The sequence below is a fragment of the Taudactylus pleione genome, unplaced genomic scaffold, assembly GCF_031769625.1.
Source record: "Taudactylus pleione unplaced genomic scaffold, aTauple2 ptg001137l, whole genome shotgun sequence".
NCBI lineage: Eukaryota > Metazoa > Chordata > Amphibia > Anura > Myobatrachidae > Taudactylus > Taudactylus pleione.
Window position 1 is genome coordinate 5,141,621 of NW_028285538.1, and position 16,836 is coordinate 5,158,456.

The 16,836-nt window shown below is 43.4% G+C and overlaps 1 protein-coding gene across 1 annotated transcript in view; it reads left to right on the forward strand.

Moving 5' to 3' along the window:
- The first annotated feature begins 211 nt into the window (after positions 1-211).
- FMNL2 (formin like 2) overlaps positions 212-16,836 on the forward strand; it is a 348,984-nt gene continuing 332,359 nt past the window's right edge. The window contains 1 exon segment of the mRNA XM_088462017.1: positions 212-661. Within this exon segment, the coding sequence (XP_088318143.1) occupies positions 545-661 (117 nt within the window). The 5' untranslated portion in view covers positions 212-544.

A 16,836-nucleotide genomic window follows, 5' to 3' on the forward strand; every position in this document is an offset into this window, starting at 1 on the left:
CTAACTGTAATGTGCATTATATAATGGTGAGAGCCATTTGCTGGGGCTGCCAGGAGCATCTTCCACCCTCACCTCTCCGGAGTCACCGCTTGCAGCAGGATCACTAGAGGGAGCCTTTGTCTTCCCTTGGACAATAAAGGGAGTTTCCATGTTGTACTCACGCTGGCTGAGGAGCTTGTGCTCCGGCTCACACTAACAGCAGCAGGCGGGGAGGAGTGGTGGTGTGCAGGCACATTGTGCAACATGCAGATGCCACCCGTGCCTCCTATCCCTTCTCTAGGAAGCGAGCCGGGCATTTTCTGGAGGGCACCCGGGGCCGGGAAGGTGGAGGAGCTGCCACTGTGCTAGAAGGAGCCTTGGATCTATTGTATTGGAGGGAGCTGTTCCCTCTGCCGCTACTGCTGCTGCTGCTGGCATTACCACGTTGGCTTGGCATTGGTGGACAGTTTGGAGCAGGACCAGCAGCTGTGTGTTTGGGGGGGCTTGCTGATCACTGTGGCCAGGAGGAGAGAGGTGGAGGTGGCCTTTGCAGAGACTGCACATCATGGGGAATGCAGGCAGCATGGATTCTAACCAGACTGATTTCAGGGCACACAATATGCCCCTTAAACTGCCCATGCCTGAGCCAGGTGAACTGGAGGAGAGGTTTGCCATCGTCTTGGTGAGTGCTCAGATCCATTGCTGGTCTTGGACAGACCCCCTGATTTGTGATTGTGTTGATGCCTTCCCTTTGCAGAAGTGCTGTCCCTACATTCAGCCTCCTATCATACAGTGCTGCTGCTTTAATAAGGAGAGGGTATATTGCTGCTGCTGCTCTCACTACTACAATTTGCACTGAAAGCTGCCTTGGAAAAGCCCCATTGTCTGATTGTTTGTGAGGGGTGGCTCATCTAAGCACGTTTCTGCTGGATCCTTTCAGCCTTTTCAATGGGGAATTCCTTTGTAGTGTAAAAAATTGGCATGTTGTCCCATGTGGAGATATTATTATACTGTAATATAAAAGTCACTGCTTGGACAAGCTGGCTCCTCTCAGTAGTGGGGCATAGGGGAGTGGGCAATGGAAGTCTGCATTTAATTAACAACTGTGGTGTGTCACTTCATAAAATTGGAAGACACTAACTAAAGAAGGATGTTTTCCTAAAAACAAACAAACCCATAGAACTATAGAGTATCACAGAGATTTCTGCTTTGAGGGCAATATATTGCTGCTTAAGGTGACAATAGTTCACTTACTGTGAGTCTGGAGGTGTGGTGTCTATTGGAAGTGCTTTGTAATTTTATCAAATGTCAATGTTCATCTTGTTAATGCAACTTTACTTGGTGTGTACTTGGCTTTGGCAGGTTACTGTGATGTGATTGTGATTCTGTACAGTACATGTTTCTAAGTCTAGAAGTGTGGGAGCCCTGGACGCAGAAGTGGTACAATGTAGGACATGTCTGATTGACAGAAGCCACAGTGCTACGTGCAGCAGCTTCATGAGACCTTACAGCAGGTCCACACAATGTGGTGTTAAGCTGCAACTCTCACCCAGCATGACAGGCATATGGGTTTTCACCTGCTACTTAATTCACTCTTACGTTACAATGTTTATAGTAAGTAGAGTATATTTACATTCTAGAGGGACTCTTGTATCTCTGGTCCTAGTAATGGTTCTGAGGGGCGTCACAGTAATATGCTGTTCCCTGTGCAGGACATTATGAGTGATGTGGGCACCCCATCTGTTCATTACCAATTTATCCAGAACCCACGCCAACAAAATAGGTGGCTGGTAAAGAAACATCTAGCAAACAAAAAAAAAAGATAATGCAATTAACAAAAATGAATTTACATGCAGCCACCTGGAATGGGACTGCTCTAAGCAGATGCTAAATTGGACTATGTGATAAAGCCAGTCCTCCCCACATGTGGGAGTGAATGGGGATAACAGTATGTACTATAGGGAAGGATAACTTCTATAAGATTTGCCCCTGTCATTCTGCAAAGCAGTAACATGGAATGTAGGCTGGCACTTCTCTGATGTTACAAAGTATTTATGTGCCAGAAGAGTATTGGATGCCTTGTACATACTAACAGCAGATATTCATGAATAGGTTTTTTTAAAAATAATAATTCAGAAAATGCTGGTCTCTGTTTAGAAGCATGGAAGGTAAAAAGCTGATTAGAGCAAGTAACCGGATTTATAGTGTAATCAGTGTTAATACACACCCTCCCATGTGGGTGATAGTGCTAGAACACCTAACTGCTTTAACACATTGTGAATGCCTCCGAATTTTCCAATGTCAATTAAACTTTCGCACTAGTAGTAACTTACTTGCCATTAAATAAACACATCACAGCTCAGCAGATTGGGATCAGGATAAGCTGTGTGAGGCATTTGTATTTGTAATTTTTATTCGTCACCTAAAGCAGGATTAATGAATGATTCAGCAGATGATGGCATATTGGAACTTGTAGTTCTACAACAGCTGGATCGCCACCAGTTGCCTAGTCTCATCTTTAAGAATCACTGTGTTTATTTTTTTATTTTTGAACCAATGTATTTTTTTTTTTTTTGCTGTTACAGTGTCACAATGATGAACTTTCTTGTTACCAAGAGGTACTCTCCACTGGGTTTCATTAGTATTGATGACCTCACACCTCCATTCTGAGGATATTGAGCAATGCTCTGCCATTAACATAGCCATGTTAGTATTCACAGCTTACAGAGTACCATGTTTGTTCAGATGTGACAGGGGTTTCCTTAGTAAAACAAATAGTGGTTCTCTCCCAAAGAAAATATATACAGTGGCGGTCCTGAAATAATTGTGTTATGTGTGACAACCAAATTCCTATTTAACCAAGTGGGGAGCAGCTGTAGGTCCCTTTCAAGCAGAGGGACAACATAGAAACTGAAGCACTTTCAACATAACAAATGGATATAATTTATTTTGTGAAATTGTTTGCATGATATCACTTCTGTGCAGGTGTTAATATAATAATAACAACCCAATTTTTAAAGGGGATTAATCTACTATGTTTGATATTTTGGGTTAGGGTGTGACTAATTTCTCACTATTATCTCTCTGAAATTTACAGTGATGTCATTTTATGGGGTGTGATACAAAAGGTTGGCTATAAAACGGTCGACACTAATTTTGTCAACACCAAAAGGTCACATGGGAAAGTGTCGACATAACAAAAGTTACATGGTACAGGAGGTCGACAGGTACAAAATGTTGACATTAAAATGGTCGTCAGAAATGGTCAACTTATTTTTTTTTCTGACCCTAAACTTCACCCTAGCCTTAATCATCCCCTTGGTGCCTAACCCTAATCGTCCCTCCTAGTGCCTAACCCAAACCGACCCTCCAAGTGCCTAACCCCAACCGTCCTTCCTAGTACCTAACCCTAACCATCGGGGTAAGGGCCTAACCCAAACCGTCCTTCCTAGTGCCAGACTTAACCATCGGGGTAAGTGCCTAACCCCAATTATCCCTTCTAGTGCCTAAGCCTAACCATCGGGATAAGTGCCTAACCCCAACAGTCCTTCCCATTGCCTAACCCTAACCATCGGGGTAAGTGCCTAACCCCAATTATCCCTTCTAGTGCCTAAGCCTAACCATCAGGGTAAGTGCCTAACCCCAATTATCCCTTCTAGTTCCTAACCCTAACCATCGGGGTAAGTGCCTGACCCTAACCGCCCCTCCTACTGCCTAAGTCACAGGGTAAGTGCCTAACCCTAACCCTAAAGCAAACCTTAACCCTAACAAACAAAACATGTGTTGACCATGTCCATGTCGACTACTTCCATGTCAACCTTTTGAAACTGTCGACCTTTTGTACCTGTTGACCTCTGTCGACCTTTTGTACCTGTTGACCTTCTGCACCGTTGACATTTTGTCATGTCGACCTTCCATGTGGAATAAATCATTGTTGACCTTTTCATTATCAACCATTTGTATGGAACTCATGTTATGCAGGGTTGTGCTGAACAGCATATTCTTAGTGCAGCTCGTCTCATTGAATAAAATGTTGTCCTTTTTTCAGTTACTGTTTAGTCCATTTAGAGAAAACACTGTACTTGGCCTGATTCCGCGGTGGAAGCGTCTTTATACGAATTCTGCTGCCAATGGTTTTCCTACTGAGATACCCACCAGCTGCGGCGTTAATCCGTGCGTATTTAAGCCACGCCATCGGTCGCACCACTGAAAATTGCATCAGCCCTATGGAGGTGCAAATTCTCTGTCTGAACATGACCTGTGTCCATGCCAATGCATCTTTAGACGCAGTTGCTGGTTGCAACATGTCCGTTACATACCAGTGAGCCACACCCCTGTTATCACCAGAAATGCCCACTGAAATGCCATCTCTTGCGTGCAATTTCAGTCTGCGTCTTAGAGCGGTAACCATCGGGACACATGTGTGGTACAACCCTGCATGTGCAGACTGAAAACATTGCCCGCTAGCATGTGGCATCGACACTGTGCAAATCAGGATCAGGACCAATATGTATACATGGAATTATACCATCCCCATAGCTATAATATATAGAACATTTGTACTGATAACGTGACTCGGTATGTGGATACTGAAAAGCATGGCTGTAAGTTTGGAGGGTGTCTCTCTGTCCTGTGCCATTGTCTGTGATACTTTCATGCTCTAATCTGTGCACTGTGCTGACAAGTCACTTGTAAGCTAATTTGATGATTGTTTCAGTCCTACGTCTATGTGCTAATCCCCTCTTTCAGGGAGGAATGTGACGCTGGGGAGAATTCATGTGAAGCTAAAGTTTGTATTGTTGTTGTAATGTTCGAGTAAAAAGATATATTTTAAAAAATTCACAGTGGTAATTTAATGTCACTTCATGGCCTAGCAGAAACCAGAGACCTAGTGAATTTATAGCCTAAACTCTCATAAAAATGGCTGCCTGCAGGTTCTAGTAGTGACATGTTTATATTCTGTGGAAAAGCATTGTAATAAGGTGCCCATCCACTAGCAGACAGGCAAAAGACTGCACGATTACGACTTTGTAATCGTGCAGTCATTTGTCAGTCTGTGATGTGTCTACACTGTACGAGCAGTCGTTCAGTGTAGGCACATCAATCATCTGCAAACATGTTCTGCAAAAAACGATATCGTCAGGTTGTAAACAAACTTGCACGATGATAGATGTCTAAACGACCAGCGGGAGCTCGCATCGCTGGTCGTTTTAGTAATTTTTGAAAAAATTTTCAAATGATTTTCAAACGATTATCGAACGATCTCGTTATCATTCAATCACTCAATTTAATCGTCTAGTGGATGGGCACCTTTACAGTTACAAACATATGTGGAACTCTTTCCACACCTTGATTCTGATCTAAAATGATTAAAAGATTGCCAGTGCTCACAGACTTTTTGAAGAATGTTATTTTGAAAAATGTTATGTTGAGAAGATAAAGAATTTTAACATTTGTGTGCTATTACTTCAGTGATGGAATTCAGGACCTCATTCAGAGTCGGTCGTTGCGGCCGCACGGTCGTACGCCACCGATGTTCGCTATACTGCGCATGCGTAAAGTTCGCAATGCGCGTGCGCAAACTAGCCGCTACGATCATAAATTTCTCTCTCCTTGAACACAGCCAGGTCGTTAGTTTGAGTGACAGATGGAGGCGTTTGTGGGTGGTAACAGGGGAAGGTACTTGAAAACGGGGGAGTGGAGATCCGAACGCAGGCGTGCCTCATTATGAGAACGGCGTTTTATGGGAGTGCATACGGATTATGGGAGTGCATAATTAACAAAGTAGCGTCATGGCACATGTGACCTGGGAGGTTATTACACTGACATGATCGTAGAGCTTAAGAGAGGGTATGGTCAACCTTAAGCTCTACGACCAGTTCCAATGGTTCCCGATGGTCTCGATTAATCCTTATATGCCCGGAGATGACGTGCAATGCGTACGAGAAGGGGGCGTATTTTTTTAATTTCCGACCGCTTCCTCCCCGTGGTCGGCCAACTACCGATCCGAACCTAGGGACGCAACTTGCGACGGAATCATTTGCATATCTGGCCCCTTTTTCCGTAAAACCGTGCGGCCACTTCAACCGACTCTGAATGAGGTCCTCAGTGCTTTGGTGAAAATGTGTATTGATTTTACAGTGTCTTATGGGGAAAAAAATTAACAATCATTAGACATCTTTTTGTTTTATCAGCGCTCATGACATGTTTTTTTTTGGTATTTTAGTGTGATTTTTCTTTGGCTGGTGTTTTTATGGCTGTTTGTGGGTAGTTGTATAGAGTTTAAAAGACCATGATTAATTAATTAACACAGACAAAGGGGTCAGTCCAATTAGCCATGATGTACTTGCGGGTGTGAGTCATCGCGGCACTTTACGGCCGCCTGAATTCGCACATAACTGCTCGCAGTCCCATAGGGCTGTGAGAAAATTTATGTGAATTTGGGCTGAGAGAGGGCCGCGAGGGGTGCGAGATGCAGTGCCGTTGCCGGCGTTTGAATGTCATTGCAACGGCATTTCTCACCCGATTCGCACCTCTCAAGGCTAATTGGATTGATCCCAAAGCCTTTGGAAAAACATGACTCTCTTATGGTCACACTGAAACATTTCTGAACAATTACTTTCTACCATATATCGTTCCCTTTAAGGTTCTTGTACAAAGAGGTGTTGAAAAACAACTGCCGTAAAAGTGAAAGCAAAACCTTGTACTTTGTCCTTCTTTTCAAAGCAGTTTCTCTATAATCTTATAATTGTCCCAAAGTAAAAAAAAAAATATCTCTGCAGAGAAAGTGTGTGTGCAGGCCCTATGGCTGATGCTATTGATTATTATTATTTTTTTGTACAGTTTTAAAAGGCATTTAGGAGAAATGTAGTGAGTCTCTCGGCCTTTACTGGAGAGTAGCAAGTACAGTATGCATTTAGTGTACACAAGGAAGCCTTTAATGCCATGTACACACGGAAACCCTTAGGGGGCTTGTACATGAGGAATCCCATAGGAGATTCCCTTTGGGTGCATGTACAGAAAGAAACCATTAGGTTAATGTACATGAAGTAATGCTTAAAATTCATGTACCTAAGCTAACCCTTAGGATTCATGTACACGATACATGTATCCTAGGTTGCAAGGACACATGGAAACCCTTAGGGTGATGGTCATGAGGATAGTTTTGGATGCATGTACACAAGCTAACCCTTAGGATACCTGTACACTGTTACATATATCTTAGGGTGCAAATAAGGAAACCCTTAGAGAGATGTACATGAGGAACCACTTAGGATGCATATACACAAGCTAACTCTTAGGGGGCATGTACATTAGCAAACCCTTAGGGTTCATATATACCGTTGGGGTACCCTGAGTGTGCATGCACATGAGAAAACACTTAGGGTGCATGTACAGGAGGAAACGCTTAGGATGCATATACACAAGATAAGCCTTAGCATACATATACACCATTAGGGTTTATGCACATAAGGAAACCCTTAGGGTGATGTACATGATGAAACGCTTAGGATGCATGTACACAAGCTAACCCTTAGCAACATGTACACCGTTATGGTGCATGTACATGAGGAAACCCTTAGGGTGATGTACATGAGGAAACACTTAGGGTGTGTGTACAGGAGGAAACCCTTAGGGTGATGTACATGATGAAACGCTTAGGATGCATGTACACAAGCTAACCCTTAGCAACATGTACACCATTATAGTATATGCACATAAGGAAAACCTTAGGGTGATGTACATGAGGAAACAATTAGGACTCATGTACACAATAGAACTGTTTGGGTGCATATACACAAGAGAACCCTTAGGGTTCATGTACACTGTTGGGGTCCCCTTACGGTGCATGTACATGAGATAACACTTAGGGTTTTCATAGGGAGCATGTACACAAGGAATCCCTTAGGCCGATGTACATAAGGCAGCACAGCTGGTGTAATGGTTAGCATTACCGCCTCACAGCACTGAGGTCATGGGTTCAATTCCCACCATGGCCCTACCTGTGCGGAGTTTGTATATTCTCCCTGTGCTTGCGTGGGTTTCCTCCCACACTCCAAAAATATACTGGTAGGTTAATTGGCTCCCAACACAAATGAACCCTAGTGTGCATGTGATAGGGAATATAGAGTGTAAGCTCCACTGGGGCAGGGACCGATGTGAATGACTGAATCTCTGTTAAGCGCTGTGGAATATGTGTGTGCTATATAAATAACTGGTAATAAATAAATAAAATAAAACCCCACAGGTTACACCAGGAAATCCTTTAGATACAAGTACAAAGGGAAACATCACACTTCATCCTACACCTGTGCTGTGCCTTGCTGCACCTAGTGCGTTGACTGGCTACATTCTCATCATTACTGTTTCTGCTGACAAAAATAATAATGGTCAAGTTTACTTTTTAACAGGCTGGAGTATTCAGTCCTTGAAATCCAATGTCAACTTCAATAATGTTATTGTTGCGGGCAGTATTTACATAAAAAAAACTGCACACTAGAATTACTGGCCTGGGGCACAGAATAAAATGTATTTCATTTGCTTAACCTTAAAATCAAATGACATGGTCAGTGCTCTTTATTGCCCATTGCATTTAATGAAGGTTTCTTTGCTGGACCTTGCTTAGAAAAAGTATGAACCAATTCTTGTGTAACTGGCTCTGGGCCTGTGTGTGCTGAGAATAGCCTAGTACAGAGTCACAAGCTTAATCTTAAATGCTGAAATGAAAGGGATTATTGTGTGTCTTTTTGCAGAGCACCCACTTTGTTTGAAATACCCAGTGCATTGTGCATTCTCTTCACCAGTAGTCATCGCTGGACACGTACATATGAATCTGTGAGGGCATCACATGTTTTACCTGTGCTTTATGTTTCCAGAATAGTGTCTGATGAATAATGAGGATGGTTTATTAAATACAATACTGAAATGATTGAATAGGAAAATAAGATGCAAATCAGTCCTTTATTGTTTTGCCGGAAATATATCATCATGGAATTAATCATTTTAATAGAACCACTTGGACAATTTTATGCCTCTGCTACTAGATTGGTGATGGCCAATCTGATAACCTTCAAGGGCTTCAAGAAAGCTACACATTACCCTCGATTTCAGAATAAGATCTGGAGCTGCAGGTTAAGCTCAGCGGAGCATTAAGCAAAAAATAAGTGTGAAGGCTGAAGCTTACTTGCTTACAGTTTGTTTGCTCAGGAGAACCCGCGGAGGATGTCCAAGTGGAAACCTCAATTTGGCAATACTGCAACAGGGGGGTGGGGCAACAATGTTGTGATTCTCTGACGATTGCATTATCAAGCTCATGGATCGCCCACTTCACTGGGAAATCTTGGAGGTATCCATGAAGTTGGTCTTTTCTGCCAGGAGCTCAGTACAAAACCCCAAATTCTGTCGTCTCTCAAGAATCCCGGGAGGGTAGGCAAGCATGGGCTGACAGACTAAAGTCTGAGAAAAAGATTGACAGAACATAAAACAGTATACAGGGGAACGATTAGAAGCAACATGCAATCTTAGGACTGCTTGTTGCTCATTACTCTACTAGAACCAGGAAATGTCTGTCTCTCCAAGTGATGTGAAACTGCAGATCCCAGCATGCACTGCCACTCTCATGAAAACACAAATATGTAAGTAGACAGAAGTAGGAATGGCCAAAGCTGGTACCCAAGAACATATAAGACAATAGCAGTGAAGCAAGGCATGGAATCTCAGAACGCCAGCTATCCTGAGGGAAACTTCGGAGGGAACCAGCTACTAGATGGTTCGATTAGTCTTATATGTTCTTGGTACCCAAGAACATATAAGACAATAGCAGTGAAGCAAGGCATGGAATCTCAGAGTGGCCTTGAAGTATCTCTCTTAAGGGGATATTTCTTAATCAATTCTGCCCTAAAGTGTAAACTACAGTTTCCGCATTATCAAGGGCACAATTAAGGACTCCTTAAAGATACCATTTGGGAAAGCAGGCTTTCTGCCTGCTAACCCCCGTGTCAGCTGTTCCCATAGTTTTCTATGGGGACTGTTTCTAACAAGATCTTGCCTGCATGGGGTAACGTCATCTTCAGATGGTGTTAGCTCATTACCTACAATGGGGCTGCCCTACCTTAGAGGGATCTTATGATACTTCTCCGGTGGGCTACAGGAGGTCCCGAAAGGCATCATGCGCAGCTGGAAAGCCGAGCATAGGCAGTATCCCGAAGGCGGTACGTAGGTAGGAGTAAAGTGATTGCGATCACCTCTTCCTTATCTCCAGGAACGGCTCTTATTAGAGCCCATGTCCCGGCGATTGAAATTAGTACATGTTGGTGAAAAAAGAATTGTTATTGCAGCTACAGTATATGTTGCTGGAAAGCTACACGTTCTCTAAATGTGACTAATATTGTATTTGTAGGAATGGTGATGGGCATCAATGTTAGAGTATTCCTGAGTCATACAAACCGTTTTACTGGTGTAACAGTTTATGGGACAATAACTGCAATTATAGGTGACATCTTATTATCATATTATTGATCAATAACAGTATTATATTATTAGTTGTTGCAAATATTAAATATATAAACTTTGGTTATGTCTATAGAGTTTTGCTTCTTTATTTTATAAGCCCATTTATGCCTATTGTTAGGTGTTTGCTGTGCTGGTAAGGTGCAATACTCATTATGACTAATAAACTGCGCATACCTTTTCATCAGTGCGTATTCGCACCAGTCCTATCCTCGGTGCAGATATATCTGAAAACAGGAGAATTTACGCTTCTGATCAACTGTGCACCACCAGCAATTCCTTTGGGTAGACCCTTACTGCACATTGCCTATGTGAGAACGGCCCGTCACAGGACGCAACTGAGATGCGTATGGCTCTGCATCGTGCACACTTGTGCATGCTCATTTCCAGAACATGCAAAGTTCCGATGGTGTGTGGTCTACGCATGCGCCAGGGCCGCAGTGCGTGTGTGCTGCGATGCCACTGTGACCCCGGTAACAGTGCCCTGGACGCTGCAGCCTAATTCATAGGCTGCGGCCGTTTGTGTGCAGGTAATGGGCAGAGACATGGACTGTTCCACTTACTCAGATGGCTCATGCGGATGGTCGTGATGCTGATCCATTCCTGCGTCTTTGGATGCAGGCATCGGGTCTGAGATGCTGGATGGTAAGTCTTTTTTCCTTCAGACGCCTCCTGCAGCATAAGCATATATGTCTAAAGACGCAGCTGCTGTCTGCAAAGCGTACATCAATGTAGTCATTGAAACTCTGATGACTGCGATGGGGTTCCGTATTTACCAACACTTAAAATGTAATTCCAAGGACACTATTGAGCTAAAATTTTACAGACAGGGCAACATTGCAATCCCCATTGCTGGACCTGGTTGCGTTACCATTCTTTTTCAAATTTTAAATGTTAAACTATGTCAATTTTAACTTATCACCAGATAAGAGGAAGAGATAGTGAGAAATGAGCTAGATTCAGATTAATAGAAATCCTTAATCACCATTGAAAAATTGGAACCTTTCCATGGGCACAACCTGAGACCTCTGGAAATGACAGTCAGTTTGCAACTATGGGCTCTGGTACCATCAGCCTTGCACCCACAGGGAAACATACTGTACACATTTTCTACCCTCCCTCTGATTGGGACGGCACTATTCAGATAATTGACAGATTCGGGTCTAAGCTAGGTGTACTGTAATATTTAAAGACCCAATATTTACTTAGACATTGTCAATTCACCTTTTTACTACCCGGTCATAATCACTCAGCCCAGAAACACATATGTAGTTATGGTTACATTGTTTATGTGTCTTGAATACTGCATTATTTACACATGTTCTAAAGCATTTGAATAAAAACTATTAGAAATGAACAGTTTGGCAGCTCGGCGGGTTACATGTTGCCAAATGTATTTGGGCTTCACATACACTTGGCAGCAATGAGTGGTTCCGAATTTCCTTTGTCTCAGAGTGTGACGTGAGTTAAACTATGGCTGCACAGGACGGACTCAGCATTTCTGTGCCTCCAAAAAGCCCGCTGGGGCAATCATCTCACTGTGTCTGTGCAGACAGCTCAGCTTAGAGTCTTATGTTCACTAAATCTTCCCACAGCCGTATACATCACTGAGTTTAAGCACAGCTAGGAACTGGCCTTGAAGGTCACAACTCACAAGGCAACGATACACCTATTTACACATAGGGATTATTACCACTTTATTAATCCATAAATGTCCATTTGTTTTGATGAAAATTTCTGCACACAGATTTCTAGTCTCTATAACAATATGCAGCGATAGTAAAGATTTTCATCTATTGACGCAACTTACTAACAAAACTTTGCATGGGCAATTGACCGATGCTCATCTTCCTGGCGATGTTGGCTGGCAGCAGTAAGGCTGAACTTACCATTTTGCCAGGCCGAGCTTCTAAAATTATTAAATAAAAAAAAATAGATGTTAAAAAAATAGAGAATTAAATCGACCTGTGATTGTTTTCAATGCTTTGTTTAAAAAACTGAAAAAAAAAAAAAGTCATACTGCATGCCGAGCTGTCGCCATCCTGAGATTACATGTGCCGTCCTGATACTTCTTAAATAAACTTCCCCATATAGAGAAATAGAGAAGAGTCCGATCTGTAGGGAAAGCACCAAAACTAGGTTTTATCTCACAATAATAGTTCTACCTTATATCGGAAATGTCAAAATATTATATTTATGACTTATTGTCAACATTTCTGTTGCCTTCTGACAGAAAAAGAAGCATCTATTAAAGTTAATTCTAACCTACCTACTTGTGAACTGTATATATCGGTTGAGATTAGCAATCAGTCAAGACTACAGGACGCTTTCTGTGCCCAGCAATGCCCCAGGAAACCGGGAAGATATTCACTGGGCAAAGAAATACAGATGTACAAAAATTAGCCTTTGGGTCTATTACATATATTGGTATTAATTAAAAAATAAAAGTCCACAAAAAGTTGCAAAAATATTAACCAAAAAGTAGCATGAAGTACTGGAGTACTCGTTAATTCTGAGACATTTCTCTTATGTACTATGATTAGAATTATTCTAGAAATGTATGCGAAAACCAGTCAGTGTAGTTATTGCTGTTATAGGGCTCCTACCTCCCACCCATGAAGATAATTTTTATCTTGTTTTCAGGGCCTGATTCAGAGCCGGACGCTCTGACCAGAGCGCTCGCTCTGAATCAGGGCCCTTCTACATGAAAATGGAGCGGCCTTATGGACGCTCGCATAGCTGTGGGTTACCACCCACAGCTTATGCGAGCATCCATGACGATGGTCGCGATGGTCAAGACCATCGCGACCATCGGGCTTGCGACGGAGACCGTGCGGTAGGGTCTCGCTGCCGCAAGCCCTGGAGTGATTTTGGCTCTATCAGAGCCAAAATCACTCCCACTGACATCACTAGTGATGTCAGTGGGACCGGCTTCAGACGGTAGGCGTTCCCATGGGAAACCCTCCGTCTGGCAGCCATGCCCCCGGCACGCCCACCAAAGGGGGCGTGCTGTCAATCAACATCGACAGCATGCCCCCTTTGGTGCGAGACCCGGAGCGACGGAGAGCCCGTCGCTATCCGGGTTTCGATCATGCGAACGACGGAGCTCCCTCCGTCGTGTGCATGCGCAGTGGGGCAACATCGACCCGCTTGCGAGCGTCCTGCGCTCGCGAGCGGGTCTGAATGACCCCCTCAGTTCATTGTATCAATACGGCACAGTGGTTGGCATTCCTGCCTCACCATGCAGGGGCCATGGGTTGGAGTATAACCACATGCGTTTTCTTCCTGCCTTTTATTTGTGTAGTGTGGATTCTATGTAAGATGGCTAGGTGACTAATTACCCTAAATATTAGGAATATACATTGCATTTATAAGACGTGCAAATCAATTCAGACCAAGAGGGCATCAACCAATTTTGTGCAAACATGGGCTCCTACTGAGAGATAGCTTCTGCCGAATTAGGAAACAGATGTGAACCATGCTGCACTGTTTTCACAGTTAATAACATAGTACAAAAAGAAATCAGGTGCTGTAACCCATGGCAACTGACCACTAATCTGCTTTTAGCTGTCAGTGTTCTCCCCATGCTATATATCTCGTGCGGTACACCCAGCGAAATTCCCTTGCCGTCCAGGACTGTGACACAGCTGAAAGCCTCTCTGCACTGACGTTTCTTGTTGAAATGTCAGCGCAATGTGTGTTATTGGTCGCAGCACAGTTCCGGGTGGCATCAGACTGGAGGGCAGAGCAGGTCTCTCCCCGGTATAAAAGGAAGGGCGCGGTTGCCGATGGGAACAGTTGCCGGTGAACACTGAAGTGACTTGACTGCCTGCGTCCACTCTCAGCGTTCAATTGTTTGTTACTGGGTCTTCTGTGTAGCCAGCAAGTGGAACAGTATCTGGGCTGGCTATCAGTCCATGCAGCAAGTGGGGGAGTATCTGTTCAGCGCTGCTCCCTGCGTACAGCCAGCAAGTGGGCATGGCTATCTATTAGTGCAAACAGAAAGTGGGGCAGTATCTGGGCAGTGCTGCCATCTGCGTACAGCCAGCATGTGGGGCTGGCTATCTGTGTCAATATAGCAAGTGGGACAGTGTCTGGGCCGCTCTTAATTTTTTTTTTATTTATTTCCAAAACCCAAGTGGGTAGTATCTGGTTTGCTCTTACAAAATGTATTTGTATCCAAAAAGCAAGTGTTCAGTATCTGGTCCGCTCTTAAAAAAAATATTTTGTGTACTGAATATTCTGAACAGTCCTCAGATTAAATTTTAAATGGCTAGTGACATTAGGTTGACTTTGCTGAACAGTCTTTAAGAGAATCCTTGGTGAGTGTCATTGCTGCTTTAAGGTGCCCACACACATAGCGGTCTGCACACGATGAGCCGATGTCCCTTGAAACTCTCCCCGGCAGCTCTGCACACGATCTCCACACGATCTGCACACAATTTGGTGTCCAATCTTCAAACGATCTCTCCTGCATCCAGACTTTCACAGTGCATCGTGTCCTAGATTGTCAGATCTGACGATGCGATGTGCGACCAGCGGGGACGCGCATCGCATCGTGATCGTGAGTGGGGACTCGCGATTTACTCTCAATTTGGCCATATTTTACACGATTATGTCTTTCTAATGTGTTGGAATCGGCCAGAGGGGGTAAAATATCGCTGTGTGTGTGGCCAGCATTAGAAAGAAGCCACTGAACGAAATGACATCACAGCTGAAGGTTTTAGCAAAAATATGAGAACATACAATTTCATAACTTATGCTGAGGCTTGCAGATGTGCTGCCTCATTTGTCTAAATGATCTAAAGTTTGGCAAAGGCAAGATGTTAATTTAACAGAAATAGACCCTATCTTAGAAGCTACAAAACAATGCATTATGGAATTGAAGCACACACATGCTATCATTTTTATAAATCTCCATCTCATCTTGCTGGTGAATGGTCAGACCTTCAGATACATAGAGCTCGATTCAACTGAACGCAAATGAAATAGCGTCGGGAGGGAGCTCCTGGAGCTATTCAAATAAGCGCGCTGTTAGGTCGGAGAATGCCCATTCTCCCACCCCTCGCACCTTAAACAGGGTGTTTAGTCGCAAGAATGGGTATTCTCTGACTAAACTGCCCGGCGCGAGGCTGTTTCCGTCGCTCTAAGGACAGAAAACAGCATTGCGCCTGGACTTTTGTCGGATTTCTGCTCGCACCCATTGAGGGGTGCGAGAAGAAATCCTTAACTGCGCGCTGAATTGAACAGCTCCGGGAGCTCCCTCCCGGCACTATTTAATTTGTGTTCAATTGAATCGAGCCCATTGTTGTGATGCTAATGCTACTGCTTTCAAGGAAGATATACAGTCAGGTGCATAAATATTGGGAGATTGAGAGAATTTTCATATTTTGGCCTCTATTCACCAACACAATGGCTTTGAAGTGAAACAAAGATGCAGACTTTCAGATTTAATTTGAGGGTAATTACATCCAAATCAGGTGAACGGTGTAGGAATTACAACGGTTTCTATAAGTGCCTCCCACTTTTTAAGGGGCCAAAAGTAATGGGACAAACTAAACAATCCTAAATCTAACTTTCACTTTTTAATACTTTGTTGCAAATCCTTTGCAAGCAATTACAGCCTGAAATCTGGAACGCATAGACATCACCAGACGCTGGGTTTCATCCCTGGTGATGCTCTGCCAGGCCTCTACTGCAAATGTCTTCAGTTCCTGCTTGTTCTTGGGGCATTTTCCCTTCAGTTTTGTCTTCATCAAGTGAAATGCATGCTCAATCGAATTCAGGTCAGGGGATTGACTTGGCCATTGCATAACATTCCACTTTTTAGCCTTAAAAAACTCTTTGGTTGCTTTTGCAGTATGCTTCGGGTCATTGTCCATCTGCACTGTGAAGCGCCGTCCAATGAGTTCTGAAGCATTTGACTGAATATGAGCATATAATATTGCCTGAAACACTTCAGAATTCATTCTGCTGCTTTTGTCAGCAGTCACATCATCAATAAATACAAGGGAACCAGTTCCATTTGCAGCCATACATGTCCACGCCATGACACTACCACCACCATTCTTCACTGATGAGGTGGTATGTTTTGGATCATGAGCAGTTCCTTTCCTTCTCCATACTCTTCTCTTCCCATCACTCTGGTACAAGTTGATCTTTGTCTCATCTGTCCAAAGGATGTTGTTCCAGAACTGTAATGGCTTTTTTAGATGTTGTTTGGCAAACTCTAATCTGGTCTTCCTGTTTTTGTGGCTCATCAATGGTTTACATCTTGTGGTGAACCCTCTTTATTCACTCTTGTGAAGTCTTCTCTTGATTGTTGACTTTGACACATATACACCTACC